We start from the raw sequence: 21,214 nt of genomic DNA on the forward strand, positions 1-21,214 counted from the left end.
TATAACATCATTTTCCCGCCAGCAGGCCACAAGAAGCTGCACTTGGAGCACAAGCTCTGCATGACTCACAGCTCGTTGGCTGGCTGGATTTCCATTCCAGCACACCCTCCTCTCCCTTTTCTCAATGAAAAGCTGCTTAAAGGAGTTGTAGATTCCACTTCAAAAGCCCAGCAGTACTTATACTGGCTTCTCTACCCTCCATTTAATACCAGTGGGAAGATTTCCATTAAGTTATGCTTTTCATAAAAACATGGGAAACACTAGCAAGATCAAAACCAAGCAAGTTCTGTAACTGGATGCAATTCTGAAATCATCAATTCTTTTTAAAACAGAACTGGAATTCTTGTAGCGGAAAAAAGTTCCAGTTAGTCTAGGCAACATTTGTTGTTTACAAAAAGCAATATGAACCAAACTGACAAATCACAAACATGGTAGTCTCGATTTTGGACATTGCTTTCCAAATGCAGTATTTTTAACTCTCATGAACATTTAAAATGCTTAACTGCAATGAATCATCCTTTCAGAGATCAATGTGTATTGACTGCAAATCTGCTTCATCTCCAGTTAAACATGTAAGTAAACATGAATCAGTGAACAGCCCATGATCTCTGAATCACTCAACTGACCACACGAGTAGCCAAGTAAAACACCTTCTTCTCAAAACACTCATGTTTGCTTCCTTGACACAGGCAGAGTACATTATAATATTGGCTGCAAGAGGAGAAAAACATAGCACTAAATAGGTTATTTTTTATTACTTTTAATTATTTTATTTAAAATTACAGCATCCAATTAGCATATGGTTTTATAGATATCTTCGAGTCTCACATGCAGGGCAATATATAGTTTCTCCCTAAGGAGTCATTCTGCTTTGTTAATTGTTTCTGAATTAAGGACCCCCAATCTAGGCACTATCAAGAGAGACCATAATGACTCCTGCTGACTGTTGTAATAGCTTATTTATTAAGGACAGGGATACTCTGGCTATCTAAAATACAATGTATCATAACATCTCTTATCAAGCTCATCATGCACGAAGATAGGCTTGCTAAATCTTTAACAAGCACCTTTCAATACCAAACAATACTCCCGAGATCCACTCTGCACAGACAAGAACCCAGAACACTGATGTAATCAGAGCTACCTCAATGCAAGATGGTCGTGCTCACCACTTAGCAGCCAAAGAGCTAAAAAGTTTAACTTTGATATCATTCCCTCAAGCTAAACACACAAATTAATCTTGTGTGTTCTGCTGTCCATTTTTATAATGACTGGAAGAGAATATGAAAAAAGATCACTGTGGAATATTAACTATAAACCGGGTAAAGACTGCTCAAAATTAGTGTAGGAAGCAGTAACCATAAATAATACAGATGAGAGAACCAATATGAAGCTTGACATAAACAGTCTCATTGAGCATTATTTTCCTATTGGTTTTGGAGGCCACTAAGAGACATACACATTTACTGAGAACACCAACTAAGTCAAACAAAAAAGGTGACTTACAGTGCCCTTTTCTCAGTAATGACACTCAGGTTGCCTTTTTTTTCCCTTCCTCCTCCTACTTCCAACACGAAAAAAGAAACTTCTCTTCCCTGAAAGAAAACAAAATCTAACAATAACCCTCAGAAGTTCTGCCTTTGTAGCGAAAGTCAGTAAAGACTTCAGTTTAAGAAGTCTGCCTGAACTGAATTTTCAGTGGCTAAGAGATGCTGCTGCTGCTAACTTTACTTGTTGGTATATAGCTTCCCAAAATATACCCAATAAAGCAATTTTAAAATTAATGATTTTCATGAATGAAAATAAAGAACATGTTTCTGGATGTGAATAATACTCAGATCCTCTTTTCCCCATAGATAAGCAAAACAGAAGGGTTCAAGACCGTTCTGGCTTCTTAAATCTTTTAGCCTGAAGTTCTGGTAACTTTCAAGTGTATCTGTAAATGATTATTGCAAGAAAAATTAAATAAGAGTACATTTACTGCAATAGCATAGAACAGTACGGTTACCTGAATATTTCCTTATCACTATCATCTGCGTGACTGCAGCATGGCCTGGTAGAACTCTTCCCGATAAAACTTATCACTGACACAAGTTATTTTAAAATTAAATGCAGAAGGCTATGCAACACAGATAATATTTGAAGTAACAAAAGATAACCTAGGGGAAAAAAAAAAATAAAAAAATCCAAAAATCAACAAGATACCGTTTTTAATTTGAACAAGAACAGTACAATAACAGAATAACAGACCTAGCATTAACTGAAAATAACGTATAGAATGAAGACTGCATAAAATTAAGAGTAATGTAACGAACTCAGAGATACTACAGATACCATATATAGTCTGCATTAGAAAGTGATAGACACAAAACGTATTACCTGGTCATTCATTTAATTAAGCACTGCAGGAATCTGTATGCACAAGTGGCAGAATAATTTTATAATTTTGTATTTATGCTTAAATCTTCTGTTGAAAACTTTGATAAATACTTCCATCCTTTTCAGATCATGTTTTCACCATGTTATAGGATCATTCTTTTTGCTATGGAATTTCAGATTTTAAAAGATAAATGGAAGAGCAGAGCTATTAAGCCTCTAATAGTACAAGATTCTGACATTCTTCAAAAAAATTCCTAGTGATACACCTAAAGGCCATAACGTGGAAATATTTTACCAGATATCGTTCATCTTCTCCTGGGTGTTTACTCCCAAGGGTATGGAGAAAGTCTGGCATATTTTTTAACTATGGAATTGCTAAAACAAGTTTTTTTCCCTGCAAGGCATAATTTATATAATTCTTCCTCAGGACTGTATATTGGAAAGGAGAACAAGTCCTGAGAACGAATTCTGAAGCAAGAAGAAGAAAAGAAGTCTAACCTTCTTCTGAAAGCACAGCAGGAATATGGATATCTACTAACAGTGCACACTGCACTGTCTTGATTAGGATTTCCTGAACTGTCAGGTTTGGGCAACCTCTGGTACCTGAGATGGTTTTTCCTTCTCCTCTGTGTCTGCAACCGTGAAGACTGAACCCAGTTGATATTTTCTGGTTAGTTTAGAAGCCCCAAATATTTTCCTTTCTTCTTGAGCCCCTCCCATACCACCTTTTCAGATAGATGAGGTTCTCAGGGACATGGTTTAGTGCCAGGTTGTGGTTGGATTTTATGATCTTGACGGTCTCTTCCTAGCAAAACGATTCTATGCTACAATTCTATATTTCTCCATCTTCAAATGCTAGCACTAATATTGAGTTTCTCTCTGTCACTTCCGGGAAACATCACTTTAGTCCAAAACCTTTCCAATACACAAAAGAAACAAAACTAGTTTTCTAAGCTATGGTCATCTTTCCAAAAACCTACCTATTTGGACAATGCTATTCACAGTAAATATTTTCATTGCCCTCATCTGAACATAGAACTTACAGAGAGTAACTGCCGCTTCTACAGCGTTCAGTTTAATAAAAAATTAATCAGAATTGTGAATTGTAAACAGGAATATCCCTCAGACAACACAGACTAAGAACTCAAATCACTTCTCCCTTAATGTTACCCTTTCAAATACTTGCAGATAGCTACTGAGACACTCTCAAGTTTGATTGAACTACTGGCAAGGGGACGAAAAAGAATTTTTAAAAAGCGTATTCTGTCCATAGGTTATTCTTTTTCTAGGAAGGGTGTAATGGAGGAAAAAGAGAAAGAATTCAAAAGCCAAGGGCCTTGAAACCAGTTTTTAGTGTTATTTTCTTCAATACAGGATTTTGACCACCAGTACATAATGATGAAAGGTGGCTGCCTGCACCACTCACACTCACATTCCGCAGAAAAGGTGTCTGACAATCACTGCAAAAAGATCGCACACAACTGCCCCCAAAATACTTCACATATTGGAACTGGTATTGATAGGAAGTGTTTCTACGCATGGACAAAAAACAAACAAACAACAAAAACCCACAAAAACAGCCCCACACTATCAGAACCAGTCAAATTAATATGACATCAAGGAAGACTATTCCCTGACATGAACATAACTCATCTGGATGGAAAAACAAACAAACAAGAAAAAGGAATATCAAGAGGTGCTCACATAACAGCTTTTCAAGTACTCTGTATCTCTGATACATATTTCTAAAAGTCACATTCCAGTAACTCCTATATAATCCTGAAAATTTCCTTAGCAACCTGTGTATTCCTGGTATAGTTTACAAACTAAACAAAACTTTTAAGGATGCTATGGCAGTAGCAGAGCCATAGAAAAGGTTGCAGAAAACTTCTCTTGAAGATTCAGTTCTGCGAAGTAATGAACACAACAAAGCGCATATTCCAGCTCAGTGAGGGTACTCGTCTTGAAAGGAATACAAGAGGACATGGGCTTTAAGCCAGGAAAATATTCAAGGATCTGGAATCTCACAGGAGAGACCTACCAAACTGGTTTCGCAACTGCCAGTGCACAAAGACAGCAACAAGTACTTAACTCTGTGGCAGCTTCTCATAACGGAATCAAATTTTAGTAGATTTTCTGTATTATCACTATTGACATCTCTCTTTTCCACCAAATAATTCCTTTCAGGATATCAAAGAAGCCTTACTATTTATCAGAGCCATCACAGAATCTGGAAATCAGATTGGAAAAAGGGTGTTAATACTGAATAACATATTTTGCTGCTGTAATAGATGGTTATAATGACGTTTATAATCAATTTCATTTTTTCCTTTCTTGAAAAGCAGCAGAAGGATGTCACAAACTTAAATGTCAGGGAGGTAAGAGGATAGAAGAAAATAAAATTTAGGAAGCGCACACTAATGCACATGGGAAAAAATTATCTCAATTACATCCACTTAGTGATCGGATTTACATTAGCTTTAATACTCTGCAAAGATTTTGTAAGAGAACTGTCTACAGTAATTCCAATGTCAACTCAATGATGAGGAACAGTCAAAAATACCAAGGCTAATTAGACAAAGAAAGCACAAAGTAGAAAATATTATTTCATGCATTCACACCTCAACTATTCCATGAAGTTACCATGAAAAAGGCACAAAGAATGTTGGCAAAAGACAACCAGAGGGACAGATTTGATTATTTAAAAGCAGAAACTAACTAGACAGAAACTTTTCAGAGTAGCTGGGGAACAAAACCTGCAAGGAAGAAGAAAGAGACAAAAGTTTTAAAACAAACAAACAAACAAACAAACAAAATCACACACACACAAAAAAACCCCACACATGAACAGCACCAGCAATGCATGGAGGCAGCAATCACTATTTTTCATAGAACAAAAATTAGCATCATCAGACAAAATAACCAAGCAGCAGGCACAAGACAAAGGAACTTCGGCCCCTGCAGCACACACATGGTGAAACTCCTGGCTGGCTGCCACAGGCTGCTGTGGAGCCCAACAGGACACCTGCACTCAAGCCCCGGGTAGATAAAGCCATTTCTGAAAACGGGTTATTTGAGGACGGGTGAGGGAACTCCAGCAGGTGGCTACTGCAATTTAGAGGTTCTCCTTGTCTGATGTATTTTAGATGCTGAGTACTTTTGCGTGAATCACCAATTGGCCAGTTTTATTCTGGACGTCTGAAGTGCAGAGATGCCAACACATCTCTAAAGCAGCCTCATAAAATCTGCAATGCGTATTTTAGTAATAACAAGATTTCATTACTGACTGAAATAATTTGTTCCGTGTAGAAACAATCAGGTTTTGCAGAAATGGAAAAGCTGTTGAGTCTTATCATTTTAAGGTTTTTTCTTACAAAAAAAAATAAAAATCAACCACACTCTCCTTACACCTGACATCCTTCAAAGAAGCAGAAACCAGCTTTTGGAGAGACCCAATTCCACATGGATCTCGCAAGTAGTAAAAACACCATCAATCCCTCTCCTCCTGAATTTCTCACACACAAATGCAATCCTTATTCTGGAATTAATAAGGAGTTAATGGAGGATCAGACTTCATATTTAAAGATCCAACATACTTCTAACAAAATTTAAGAAAGCGGTATGACAAATTTTCTACTGGCTAGTATGACATACAGCAGTATGACAAGTTCTACTGCACTAAGTATTATCTGAATACTCTAGCTTCAGGAAAAAAAACTCCTCCTATGCTATTTTATTTTAAAAGTACTGATCATCTAAGATCCCACTCCTACACTAAAAAGGACTTTTTAGAAATACCCAAATCAAACAAATTAAAACAACTTTCAAAAAAACTGTATTTAACACATTTATAGATAATAATATTAAGATAAACTCCCAAACCCACAGGCTTTATTTTACTGTGGGATAACTGGGACAAGAAGAAAGCAAAAACTGGACATTCAACTGGTCTAATTTTTAGATCTGCCAGGAATCCAGACATGAGATTTGCTTTGCAGAAACTCCATTTCCCACTGGTATAGATCCTCATCGTTCCTGTTCACCGCACACAGTCCCTCCACACAATGGGGAAAAAATAATGAAAAAAGATATCTGAATCATTAAGTATGTTTAAAAATTAAAAAAAAACCTCCTCAAGCCACTAAAACATCACACCCCAACCCACTAGTGTTCACTAGTAAGCCTAACACTGCTGTCTTGTACTTCATCACCTTTATACAAATATATCATTGCTTAAGTGCCATTTTAATTTACAAAGGGACACGGAAAGAGTTTGTCAAAATATCATGGAATTCCTCTGGGTACAATAAATGTTTCAGAAAATACGGCAAGACTGATGCTTAGTGCATCACCACAGTACTCAGTGCTTCACAACAACTCCTCAAGACAGGCAACAAAAGTAGGCGAGTTTTTATTGTAAAATAGTCGTAACGTCTCAAGGTGCCCTGAAAACTGTAGCTTCTTACAGAAGACAAATCAAAAAAGCTCTGGAGTGCCAATGACAACAGGAATTGTGACAGTTCACATAATCCATACGTCACTGACAAATTATTTAGAAACTGGCAGAAATATAATGGAAAATAAGATGTGATTTGCAGCATTTTTTTTTGTAAATTTAAGGTGATTATCCCTCCCAGAGAGGTTTTGGATATGTTGCACTGAGAGAAAATAACTGAATGAACAAAACAAAGAATTACATCATTGATGTGCTGTAGCAACATAAATAAAATAAAAATAATCACACTTTTAATCGGCTGTATTTCAACTTCATAAAGGAAGCACTAAGCAGAAGAAGTCTTATTATGTACAGTTATCGATATTGTTCAAGAATATAAAAATTAAAAGTTCTTTAATTTGCATGGGACCAAAAGAAGTCAGTGGATTCCATGGATTTGTAGTTTAAATTTACTTAGACTAGAGACCAATTTGTCTCTTGGCACATGGGGAACAAGAATGAGAAAATTGTACCTGTTACAAAACTTGTATTTTTTCACTTCCCAATGAAACCTGAACAAAGAAATGCTAAACAAATAACTTAAACATGGCCTTAACATTTTCATCTTCAATCCAGCAATCTAGGGATAAACAACAAATGGCAAGACTTAGATGACAATCATCTCTGTTTCCTTCTCCACAGGCACATGGAGCTGCATCACTCTGGCCAGGGTGCAGACGATGGCATTTGCAGGGAGCTAAGTAACAAAAGTTACAGCTTACAGTGCAAACTCAAAAATCCTGCCTGAGTGTATCAGTAAATCTCACAGCACACAAAGAAGATCTGGCTACGTAAACAGGAAATGTACTGCTGTGCCTACACTCCTCTTCATAAAATGAAATATTTTGGATTTCTCATTTGACCTTAGGCTCCCAAACAGCATGAAGATGCAGCAGCTCTAATGCCTACAAGAATTTGCTTGGAGACACACTTCTGTGTTTTTAAATCAGTGTACCTGTCTATTTTCCAAGTAAACCACTCATGCTAGTAGATGACAAAGCAATAACCTAATGAAATTTAACAAGGGCAAGTGTAGAGTCCTGCACCTGGGCAGGAACAACCCCAGGTTCCAGTATAGGTTGGGAGATTACATATTAGAGAGCAGTGTAGGGGAAAGGGACCTGGGGGTCCTGGTGGACAACAGGATGACCATGAGCCAGCACTGTGCCCTTGTGGCCAGGAAGGCCAATGGCATCCTGGGGTGTATTAGAAGGGGGGTGGTTAGTAGATCGAGAGAGGTCCTCCTTCCCCTCTACTCCGCCCTGGTGAGACCACATCTGGAATATTGTGTCCAGTTCTGGGCCCCTCAGTTCAAGAAGGACAGGGAACTGCTGGAGAGGGTCCAGCGTAGGGCAACCAAGATGATTAAGGGAGTGGAGCATCTCCCTTATGAAGAAAGGCTGAGGGAGCTGGGTCTCTTTAGTTTGGAGAAGAGGAGACTAAGGGGGGACCTTATTAATGTTTATAAATATATAAAGGGTGAGTGCCATGGGGATGGAGCCAGGCTCTTCTCGGTGGCAAACAATAATAGGACAAGGGGTAATGGGATCAAGCTGGAACACAAGAGGTTCCACTTAAATTTGAGAAGAAACTTCTTCTCAGTGAGGGTGACAGAGCACTGGAACAGGCTGCCCAGGGAAGTGGTGGAGTCTCCTTCTCTGGAGACATTCAAAACCCGCCTGGACATGTTCCTGTGCGACCTCACCTAGGTGTTCCTGCTCCAGCAGGGGGATTGGACTAGATGATCTTTTGAGGTCCCTTCCAATCCCAAACATACTGTGATACTGTGATACTGTGAATGTAGGTACAAGAAGTATGAGAATTTTAAGATGTTTGAAGTACTTCAGACAATTCATATCTCAACAGGCTAACAAAGCTACGTTTGTAACCCCACTTTCCTAACATCAAGGATCTTTCAAAAAATGTTAGTCTTGTTATCTTTACATACGTGTAGCATAGGAACTTGAACTGGACATATTTATTTAGTGTCTGTGTATATGGAAATAAAGGTAGTATTGCCATCTTCAACTGTTTGGTTTCGTTTCAATGCATATTTGCACATGCATGTATAAACACTAAATTAAAGCATCCAGTCTGGTATTCAAAACTAAGGAGAAAAATTAAAAAAAAAAAACTAAACACAAAACCCACACCACATGTACGAACCCCACCTCCCCAAGATGGTTATTCCAGCATATCACCTCCATTTCAAGTCACATGATGATGACACTGAAGTAAGGAGAGTACCGAAGGAACCATCTGAAGCCCCACTTGAAAGTATTTTAAAACATGACAAATATTAATCTATAAAATGGCTTAAGGATGTATTCTTCACAGATTTCAAAGTTCCATATACACAGGTACATTCAACTAATATAAACTTGAAGACTTGAAGGTAGACTGAGAACATTTCTTTCTAAGGCAAGAAGGTGGCAATGCGATCAACACACTGAGCAGGAGTTTCAGGCATAACTGAATGGGACTGCGTCTTGGGGAAAACAAACAAACAAACAAACAAAAAAAAAACAATTTAAGAGCTTCTAGCATTGAAAAGTCTATCACAGTCCAAGAAATATCTTATTAACTTCACAGTTGCACTTTTCTAATCTTGTATAGCTTCTGCCAACACTTGGATCTTCATATGACTTGGTCTGTTAGATAGAGAAACTCTCCATCAAGATTCTTTTCTGTGATCTATATAAATCTTTAACTTTCTCTTCCAATTAAGCAATTGCAAAAAACATGCTTTATAGTGTTTGTGGTTTCCATGGAGCTTGAGCACTTTCATGTGCTCCTTATATGTTCACAGGGTCTTCTCTGGGCCTTCAAAATTTTTCAGCATTTTCCTGAAAATGAGCAGTAGAATCAGACTCAACACCCATAAATGCAACAAATAGAGCCAATATCCATAAAACCCTTCAACTTATACTTGCAGAGATCATACATTTCCGGTATCTGTCAGTCTGCAAGCCCATGCGCCATTTATTAAATACAGTCATCTTCCTCCTTCTCCACCACCAACCAATTGCTTTTCAAAGTCAATGTTAACTAGCCTGTAACCATGCCACATTCACTACTTCTTGACTTGTTGAAAATGCCCCCAAAGAGATTATGCAAATACAACAGAGGTGAAATTTGATGTGATCCAACTCTGAAAAAAAGAAAAGCGAGTTTTTCAACACAGGAGACTCACCATACTTTCTAAAAAAACAAAAAGCAGAAGCCAGAGAATTTCCTCAATAAACTCGAGCAAAGCACTGGCAGCTGTCAAGGCAAAATTATGTTGAGAAGCTGAAGCGCATTCTCTTCCTTGCTACTTCAGTTGTACTGAATACATCAATAAAATTATGAAATTAAGGTAACATATTCTAATATTCAACCTGTGCAATATACCCAGTAACTAATTCCTAGATGGAGATTAATGAATCAAAAAACATCTCTTCATGTATTGATGTTTACAAAACTGCACTATTTTTTCCTAGTTTTACAAGCAGGCTTGGACAATAATATGCTGGGACCCAGAGCAGGGGGGCAAGTAGTATTAGCCATTTTACATTTCAGTAAAAGTATGTCTACTTGGTTAATAAAAAATGAATATTCCCAAAATATCATTTTAACCTCACATACTTTGTTCTGGATCAAACCAAGTCCTGTTTAAGTGGATCTGTTACCAGTGGAAAGCAGTCATTCTTTTCCTCAGGTCTGTTTTGAACTACTTGACCTCTGCCTGCTCTCCACTGTCTGGTTCCTCAGAGCACAACTTGAGTGGAGAATCCAACCCATTAGAGGTACTGTGAAATGCCAGTCCCCAACTTTTGAAAGCACTGACTGGCAACTATCAACAAGCCTTTTATGAGAGTAACACATACCACAGGACAAGATTCACAAAAGCACCTCTGGATACACAGAACAAACCAAAGTCTTTATTACAAGCTAACTATAATTTTTATTAAGGAGCCATTAGATAATTTTTCTTTATTAAAACAGACTCTTTATAGAAGTATGCAAGTTAATACAGCTTATATTAGAAGGTAAAATATTTGACAAAGGCATGTATTTCTAAACATGCATGCTGGTTTTAGCTGTAGCAGTATCAAATATTCTCACAATTTCTGCCTTTCCCCAGTATAAGGGTATTTTACCTCTCCTACAGTAAACTCAAGTCTTACTTATTTCCAAGTTCCCCAGAAGGTCAGCTCCATAGCCCTCTAGCTTCCCTGTATATAGGCTAACTAGTAATCCACAAGAGGGACAAGGAAGCATATTTCAATTTTTTCTTCAAGCATCACTATACAGCTTGTTTTAATGGCAGCAATAGTGCTAGACATGAAAAGGTTCAAGAAGAGAACAATTATTTTTACTAGATAACCTCAGGCTTGGAGTAACCTTTTTCAAAGCAGCAAGTTCCACCTGCATGCTTCCTGCAAAGTCATTTTAGCCCTAGAGGGAAAATATCACCCCTCTACAACATTCATGGCTTCAAAATAACAGCTTATACAAACAGTACATCCCAAGGAGGTAGAGTTCTTGGGTTCCCCCTCCCTTCTCTCCTGCTCACCATTCGTAAGCAAAAGGTTAAAGGCAAATAAGGTAGAGCACCATCACACAAATAAGAAAGAGCTCCATAAACTCAAACAGGGATTATGACAGATAAAATTTAACAATAAAACTCCAACATGATAATGGAAGACTTGGTACCCAAGATTTAAATTGGTCAAGTCAAAGAGTCTGCTCTCATAGCAAATATATACCTATTATAGGATGGTTTGGGTTCAAAAGACCTCAAAGATCATCTAGTTCCAACCACCCTGTCATAAGCAGGGACATCTTCCACTAGACCAGGTTGCTCGAAGCCCCATCCAGCCTGGCCTTGAACACTTCCAGGGATGGGGCATCCACAACTTCTCTGGGCAGCCTGTTCCAGTGCCTCACCGCCCTCATGGGGAAGAAACAATATATTTCAGAAACAAAGATAATGAATCATGTTCCACCACTAATGCTTGACCTTAAAGTCAATAAGTGCTTTGGAACACTGTTTGAAGAACAATTAAAAGCTTAGAACTTTATAGAATATAGGGTAAAAGGCAATATAGACTTATCAAAGATAAACTGCATCAGATTAGTGGATCTCTCTTTTACACAAGTAAAAAGATTTATTTATTAAAAAAGAGAAAAAAAAAAACCCCACACAACACAAAACCACAATATATCTAATAAACTAGTCGCCCTGTAAAGCACATGATACCAAGCTACTATGGCAGTAAAATAATTTAGGTGGAGAAGATGAGAACTTATACAGAAGTTATCTAGATAAGAAACAACCAGGAAAAGGTTTTGCTGCAAACATCCAAAAAGAGGAATGTTTTTGTTCAACATCATTCAACGGCTGATGCTGAGATCAATCTGATTTAACATTTCAACCCTGACTTTGGGAGAGCTTGGCTGCTACCACAGAGCAGGGAGGTATCAGTGACACTGAACACTGGACTTGTGTCTGCAAAACAGCGGGAAAGAGGGTAAAAAAGAGGAGGAGGAAAAAAAAGAAAGAACAAAAGACAAAAACTAAGTTTGAGGTGTCATCACCTACAGGAAACCAAAGGAAGAAAGAGTTTGCTACAGCACAAAAGGCAAAGAATAATTAAAATAAGAGGCTTATTTATCCCTGTAATACAGGATCAAACCACATTGATTCTTCTTACTGTTACCTGTTTTATTTTTCATGATGTTTATTTAACTTAGAGGTTCTCGACTGAAGAAAATAATCCTATTGGTGATACCTACTTTCATTTACATAGTATCTTTCAGTGAACAGAAGAGTACCTTTGCAAACAGACACCACACTGCACATCTGACATGCAAACCTCTCTTTTAAGCAACCTGCAAAATATCAAGTAACATCAGTAGTAGAACAAACTATATGACCTAGGCATCACAGCACCTTGTATCCTGCTTTCAATTTTAAGCTAAAAGAAGACAAGACTTCTGAAGACACACATAATTTCCATACCATTTCCCATGACTGAATATTACTAAGCAAAACACCAGCACAACAACATGTTGTTTAGGCTTTTGGTGTCCTGTGAAACATGAGTTTGCATAATTCAGGACAGGGAAGTGATTTAAGTTGATAACTTTGAACTGATCTGTAAAACTGTATTGTAACATAGCCCAGAGTTCATAACGTGCTGTGAAATATATTATCTTTCTAATGAAAGTTATTTGCACTTCACAGGGTGCCAATGGGAATTTAGATTACTGCCCAACAATACCTCAGTCTCATTTTAATATGGAAGAAGGTCAAGCTATTTTTCTTTTGTTTAATATTTCCTTCACAGCTACAGCTTATGAGATCCCAAGACTTTTTCATCTTTTATCACAGAGCTGAGGAAGCCATAGCACCACACAGTCAAAACAAGACTATAAACACTGATTTCATTTAATGATTGGTGTTCTCACAGAATACTACGAGCAAAGATCAAACGTGTAAACATTAGACTGTTTTCATTTCCGATACATTTACTTCTGATCTCCTGAACATTTAAAAGAAAATTTAAAAAGGCTTGGAAAAGAGCTACTGAACTGACCAAGAAACCAGAGAAGCTCTTAAAAGAGGATGAGAACAGCTTGTTCAGTCTAGCGAAAGGATGTGATTATTCCCCAAGCAAATCCAAGTAAACAACAGTGCAGAAAAGTTGAGTGAAAGGAAAATGAGCATAAACAAGTTTGAATTTCCACAATAAATTTATTTTTAATTAGTTACTCAGCCCGCAGAGTAACAAGGTTCTAGAACCTCCTTCCAGCAAAACTAGTAAGGATAAAAACTTTTTAAAATGAAGCTTGATATGTGGGAGTTACATGATGTAACACTAGCAAGAGATTGGATTTAACAAAGGAAATCCATGATAGTCTTAAATACCCAATTCTCCTATGTTCCAAATTTGTTATAATTACAATTTTGAGACAACAAGAAAAACTAAAACAGCAAAGACACAGCACTGATTTACATATCATTCAGTAGTAAGAAGGACTGTATTGTCCTCTCTATTTTTCACACAGGATGAATACAAAGTCATTTACTATTACAGGAAACTGCAAGTTGCTGTAGTACTTCTGCCCACAAAAACCCAAGAGATCTGTACAAGTTCAGTGACCATAGCATCATATTTTCCATTGTAGTAAAGACAATATTCATGAAGCAGCTGGTCTCTTATTAATAGAATTCATTTATCTTATTCATAGCAAATGAAGTTTGTAGTAGACAACAAGCCAACCGGCCAATTAAGAAACAGATTCCATCTGACCTTTTCAAAAATCAGTTTAAAAGTCTGACAATTCTAATTTAAAAAGATGTGCAGTATTTCCTTAAAGCAGAGACATCATTTCATATGGCATCTGAAACTCAAACCCACCCCTTTGGTAGCCCGACATAATCTAATTACAAAATTTCTCTAAAGAATACTTGTTTCAATATTAAGGCACAAGAACACCCATGTTGAGTCATTCAAGGACTTTATTAACACAGCAGTCACTACTGACAGTACGGGAATTCACTTGCAGGGATCCTTGGTTCAAAATGAAACATCATGCGATGGACAGAAAATACTGTGCTCTGGAACAGTCCACTGCATACTAGTATTTGTTATCTCCATGTAGATTTGGTTAAAGAAAATAACACACAGGTTGCAGCTGCTTTAAACAGTAGAGGAAGCAAAAATGCTCCTTCTCTGGCCAAGAACCAGCGTATCATTGGCATCTTTGCATAAAAGGCTGAAATCTGTTGGAATTATTTTTGAAAATTATGTCCATAATTCATAGATAACTCAGACATCAGCAGAAGTTGAGCAGGACAGAACAAATGCCCATCAGAAGTAACAGAACAGCACGAGAGCAGATGACTTCAAAACATTAATGCCAATTACTCACTTTCAACTTCCTTTTAGTGTGAAATTTTTCCCCATTGGTAAGGGAATCATTTATTTAGAGATTAAGAAATGTAATCTGTTGTAGTGCCCTGCCTCTCACCCAGCCATAACATGAAAGGCAAGTTATGCATCTTTGTATTTGATGACTAAAACAAGTAAAAGCAATCGATTTTCAAACACAATGCGAGTTGTTTCTGAAGTTGTCACTAGGAAGCTATACTTCAATAATTCCATGTTTGCCATCATTAGTATCACATGGGGAATATGAAGAAGTAGTTGCTTTATTTAGAATCTAAATTAATAAGGTTGGTAGCAATCATTCTCCTTTGTTATTATTCAATGAACTCAGTCTTGCTCCAGTTGTAATCTGGAAAAAACATTGTAAAGATTTAATCTCATTAAAATATGTGAAGCAAAGATATCTGGGAAAATGCATCTTTCTGGAAAGATACAAAGTGGGGTTTTTGCATTAAAAAAAAAAAAAAAATCCCAAGAGAGATAACAAGATAAGTTCTTACACTGTAATTTTGTCTTTATGTTTTTTCCAGCCAGCTAACCCCCAAAATTTCTATATATAGCCAGGTTCATCACTGTATTTTTATAATTAAGTTTATGAGAGGAGCAGAAAATCATCCCTGAAAACTGTATGTCAAAACAGTTTCAAGGCAGTCTTTTCTGTGTAGAATTTCTGTAAAACTCTGGTAAAAAACATACCCCTTCACACCCCCTACAAAAGATGGTATTTCCACCTTGTGCCTGTTTCTCTGTTTCTCCACGTGTGAAGTAGTAAAATTAAAGTACTGATGATTGCTACTAAATTATAAATTCATGGAGATACCTGTTAAATCTTATTTATATTACACCACATCTCTGCATTACTGTAAACTACATTACTGTTTACACCATCTTAGAACACTTTAAAAGGTAAACCATTACTGAAAACAGCTGCAAATGCACTGAACTTTTAACCATTTTAACTAAAACTTATGGAGTTCTCACCTTTGAATACATGAACTTATTGCTAAAGTAGGACTTAAGATGTAGAGAGAAGGCCTCAAAAGTCAGAAAGAAAAACTGAACGCTTCTGCACAGCAATATACATGTTACTTTTTTGGATTGTTGGATATAGTATTCATTAACTTTGGCAGAACAGTGGGCCTATTACAAAAACTGAAAGCATACAAGTATTTCTATAATGAAATGTCCTCTATAATCCACATGATCGTGAGTAGGCTGCTTCTTTGCAAGGCAACTACAACGAAATTACAAAGTACACTACTAGCAAAAAGTACAGGAAAAACAGACTTGATGTTTTAACTGAAAACAAGATGGAATCAATAAGAAGGAAATATTCCAATTCTGCTTCAGGAGTCCAGCTACAGGTAGACTTCCCTATGTGAAGTATATAAGCATATATGTATACATTTTAAACATGTATCTGAAAGATCTGTTAAACCAGGCATCTGAAGAACTTATGAAATTAAGAGTTACCTAATAATCAAGGAGGCCTGTTGTACCTAATTGTAGGACAAGGTAGAAGGAAGCACAGACACTACTAACATAATGCTAACACCTAACTAAACTGGACTATGTAATCTATGCTCTTCTAGGGTACTCCCAGAGTCTTACACATTTAGAAAGAGAAGAAAACATTGGAGAAAAACAAACAAACAACACACTAGGAGAAGATTATGAGGATTTTGTATCAATCCTAGTATTGTCAGCTTTTGCTGCATTCACAATAGTCAACGGATGCTTTACGGGGCACAATGGTACATATTACAGCTCTACATACTACTTTGGAAAGCAGCATTCTTTAGAATGAACATTAAAATAAAATCTTGGGACCGCTCCAACAATTAAAATGCAAAATGTTTGCATATTACATTAAGTGTATTTGTTCAACCTTCATTTTTTTGCAGAATATTTTGTCACGTACTTGTAAACACTGCATTTTCACCGTAACTTCTCTCATACTGGATTGTGCACAAATTAATATCTTGTAACTTTTGTAATACAGAAGTTTAATTCTATCTGAAAAAAACATGCACGCACTGCCGTTTCATATAATATCTTACATTTAGGTAACTTTAAAAGATTATAGTATTTTCTAAGTACATTAAGTTAGCTTCACTGTCTCTTCTCTAAACACGGTCAGGAAGGACATGTTTCAAAACTCATCTTCACTGAAGCTCTGCAGCACAGTCTGAAGTTTTCCCTCAATAGAACTGATCCTCAAAACCAACATGTAAATGAAAATTCCTAGATCACCTAAAGAGATTAAACATCGCAAATAATGCCTGTTGTTCTTCAGGGCTTGTAGGTTATTAAGTATTCAAAGACCAAATTATAAGAGTCCATCACCAAAATAAACTACTTCCTCTGCTGTTTGATTAGATCTTCAAAGACAACTTAAAAAAAAAAAGCCTCACACTCCACTGATTTGAAAGCTGAGTAGGAGTAGTTAGTGTGCTTTAATGAGTCAAAAGTTCTCTGTTCTAAGAAATACACAATAGTGCTACTTGCCATAACAGGTACACTGTCCTTGCAGCACCTGCACCTGAGTCTGTACAGTATAAAGCTAGGATTTCTATTTTGTTGAGAAAAATCCAGATATTTGCCAGTTGTCCTAACACAGGGGCTGAGGCAGTACTCTGTGGAAGGCACAGTCACACAACTAAAGGATTTCAGATGAAGGAGAAATATTTCTTACTACACCAGAGCAGACCTGATTTTGCTAAATGACACTATAGCATACAGCATCTCGAAGTTGCAAATAGAACACAATAAGCATTGTGGCAAACACAGTAACATTTGAACTAAAAAGTTTTAAAAATCAGGAGAACTTGCCAGTTTAGTAGTCATTACGTGAAAGAAATACTGCTTCTCTTTGAAGAGGGAGAGAATTGTTGAACATGTAAATAACAAGGTCTAAATCCAGCAAGGACTCACAAGCAGCCTTCACAAAAGTAATGAGATTACTCACTTCAGAATCAAGGCCTAAATAACTTCTCAAAAATATTCCTTCTACAGCAGTCTTTCTTTGACAACTTAAGAAAAATTGTATTTGTTCATATTTGATCTGGAACAAAAATGAGTCAATTTCTAGTGCTAGCCCAGGCCAAAAATGTACCCATGTGGTATCCTAACCTGTCACTGCTATTTGGGAACACCACCTCACATGATCAGGTATGTAATACTAAGTTTTATTAAGCTTAAATTTTTACTACTTAAAGCAAGCTCAAACTTCCTGGTTTATGTAGAAAACTTTTTAGCATAGAGAAAGACCTAAAGTACAACTGAAAAAACAAACTTTCTTGCTTTGGAAAGAAAAATCTATTATCAAGTTTTTAGATTTTATATATATATATATGCACATTTTCTATGGGCACAGATATGGGAATTTATTGAATTTAATACAAGTTCACGTAAGACGCTAGATTTGTATCCAGCTACACACTAAAACAGAGATGTGTCCAGAAATTCATGCACTTATATGAAAAAGTCTCAAAAGGCCAGTAGCTGCTTTATGTAAATGCAGTGCTGTAAATAAACTATGTACAGCTGATGCATGAGCAAGTACAATTAACATTCAGTCCTACTGCTGGCCAAATGAAATCTTCAGAATTTGACCTCCTGTCCCAAGTAAATGGACAAACTTTTAGTTTAGACTTCAGGTAAGCATCATCAGGTTCCCTGTGAGCACAGAGGATTAACACCTGTTCCCTGTCCACATAGACCAATACTGCTACCCTTCAGTCTACAAAAAACAGCACACCATGTAAATGTGGCAGATATTTTTAAGGACTGAAGTGATTCTTTTCCTTCAACATGTTGCAGCACAAGAAGCTCTAAGTTATTTCTCTGTTCTACCCGAAGGAAAGCTCTAGGCAACAGCTAAGAGAGATCCAAAGCGACTAAAGACGAGAAGTAGGTGGCCAGGAGTTAGAGGAGATGAGGGCAAGCCAGGTCTAGCAATGCTCATGGCAATTCCTAGTTTTCACTTTAAGCTCTTCAAAGCGGGGGGGCCGGGAGCTGTCAGTGCTCAACTCACCGAGCTTTAAAAGCATGAAACGGTGCACCCTTATCTCTGCTTTCATAATCTTTGAGAATACATAGAAGTTAAACTAATACATGAAGGGGGGCGGGCGTGAGATAGAAACTTTCTTCATAAAAACTAACTTTAGTGTCTTGCTTTGCCCCTTTATGATGGGCATCTCCATTATCTGAAGACACCTCACTAGCAGCCAGCGTCCCGGAGAGAGACCGCGGGCAGCGCTATGCGCCCAGTCCATCCAGCGACCTCCATCGCCACTTTCGGCCCCCAGCCCCAGCCCGGGCTCTTCCCCGTCCCCAGGCGGGGCCGCCTGGACCGGACGCGCCCCCGGCAGCCGCGGCCCCCGCGCTGCCCGCTCGTCCCGCCGGGGAGGGCGCGGCCGGGCCCGCAGGCCGGGGCAGGGCCCCGCGCCGCCCCCGCTCCCCCGGGACACCCACCCAGCCCCGCCGCAGGCGAGGCGAGGCAGAGCGGCGGGGTGGGAGCGGGGGAGAAAGTTTACGAGGCGCTTTTCAGCGGCTGCCGGCAGGGGAGCCCGCTCCCGGCGCCCATTCAAACAAAAGAAGCCCCTTCCCCTGCCCGCCGCCCCCAGCTCCACTCACTCCGCAGGGCCCCGATGAGGAGGCTGCCGTCCTTAATCAGCTCTTTGATGAACTTGTTGGTCCTCTCCAGCTCGATCTCGTGACACTTCAAGCGCTCCCTGAAATCCGGGCTGTCCAAGTAGGAGTCGCTGAACTCCAGCGTGGGCAGCCCCATGGCAGCGGCGGCCGCAGCCCCCCGGCCGGCGGCGAACGGGCGGCGGGCTGAGGAAGCGCTGAGCCGAGAGACGGCGCCGAGGACAGAGGGCAAAGTGGGGGAGAGGCGAAGCGAGGCGCGGCTGCCGCCCCCTCCGCCTCCCCGGAGAAGCGCCCGACCCGCTGCACCGGCCCCTCAGCGAACTGGACGGCGGCTCCGGCGGAGGCGGCGCGCTCGGACGGCTGTCACCAGCTACATGCTGCCCGCGGAACTCCGCGGGCTCCCAGCGCCAGCGCCGCCGCTTCCGGCAGCGCTCCCTCTTCCTCTCTCCCCGGCCCTAACTTCAGCCTGAACCTCCCCCGGCCCGGCCGAGGACGCCCTCCTCCCGCCCCGGCATGCTCACACGCCGGGATGCGGCCCCGGCAGTGCCCGCCCCTCGCCCGCCACCGCCCCCTCCGCGCTCTGCCCTCCAGCGGCGGCGCGGGCGGGCGCGCTGCGGCCTTGGGGCGGCCCGGCTCGGGGTGAGGGAGGAGCGGCGGAGGGTCCGCACGGGCCCGAGGGCTGGCACTCGTCTGCTCCTTTACCTGGGGCTTTGGGAGGCCCAGAGGAAGGCAGGGAGCGGGGATCCACCTCACGGATTGGGAGCCTCAGGGGGATTTAAAACCGTGTGCTTGGAGGAGACCGGTTTATGTGAGAGGCGGGTGTGGAGGAGAGCAGCCCACCCTGGTGCGGACGGGAGCTGCCCTGGAGGAGCAGCGGGGCTCAGGCCAGCCAGCCCGGGCGCTCCGGGGGATCTTCCATGAGAGCCCAGCACGGCCCTGGCGGCCTGGCTGCTGTGTGTGTGTGTGCCCTCTGTCAGGGCACTGCTCCAGGGGAGCTGGATGGCGAGAGGAGACGGTAGAGCAGCATAAAGGAGCAAGGGAGAGGGAGATGGAGACCAGGGAAGTACTAAAAGATAGGGACGTCCATGTTCTGCCATGTCACTTAGTTGCGATGGGGGATACAGCTGTGCCAAATCCGTCCTGGAGAGGAGCTTCAAGAAGCTGCGAGCCTAGTTACTATAGGAAAGTTGTGTTTTTCTAAGTACATGAGTGGGTTTATCTCAGTAAACAGAAGCAGTTTGGATGATTCTTGTGTGTTTATCTGGAGCAGTTTTTTCCAGACATACCCTGTCAGTATGCAAGTATGTATACAAATGTACGTGCAGGGTTTGAGGAGAGCTGTCTGTAAACACACCTTCAAGCCAGCAATAACTCAGTTGGAAACAACCATCAAGACTGGCCATAAAAATAATAGTACTTCAGGACAAAAAAGAAGTCAGTGATGTGTCTCTGTTAGCCAAGCACACGCTCCTGCTACCACATCAATCATAGTCTCCATGTTTACAGTTTAACACAAAAGCAGAGGAAGGCTCAAAGCTGTTGCATGTTGTAGGTCCTTAGCGCAATTTGTGCTCTTCACGCTTCTTAACCATTTGTCGAAACTCCTTTCTTACTTTTCACAATAGATTTTTGTGACTGTCAGAAGTGCAGAAAAGAGCCTGTAATTTCTAACTGTATCACATGCAGAAAAAAATAATAATTCTCTGTTCTTACAAGGCTGAAACTTCCTACCCACAAGGCAATCTCT

At 39.7% G+C, this 21,214-nt stretch overlaps 1 protein-coding gene across 1 annotated transcript in view; it reads right to left on the bottom strand.

Moving 5' to 3' along the window:
* Positions 1-19,969, bottom strand: part of ARHGAP42 (Rho GTPase activating protein 42) — a 163,518-nt gene extending 143,549 nt beyond the window's left edge. The window contains exon 1 of the mRNA XM_082051268.1: positions 19,453-19,969. Coding sequence (XP_081907394.1) covers positions 19,453-19,606 — 154 coding nt within the window. The 5' untranslated portion in view covers positions 19,607-19,969. The remainder of the gene's footprint in view (positions 1-19,452) is intronic.
* Positions 19,970-21,214: the final 1,245 nt, after the last annotated feature.

This window comes from Streptopelia decaocto, assembly GCF_964273445.1.
Source record: "Streptopelia decaocto genome assembly, chromosome: 1".
Lineage (NCBI taxonomy): Eukaryota > Metazoa > Chordata > Aves > Columbiformes > Columbidae > Streptopelia > Streptopelia decaocto.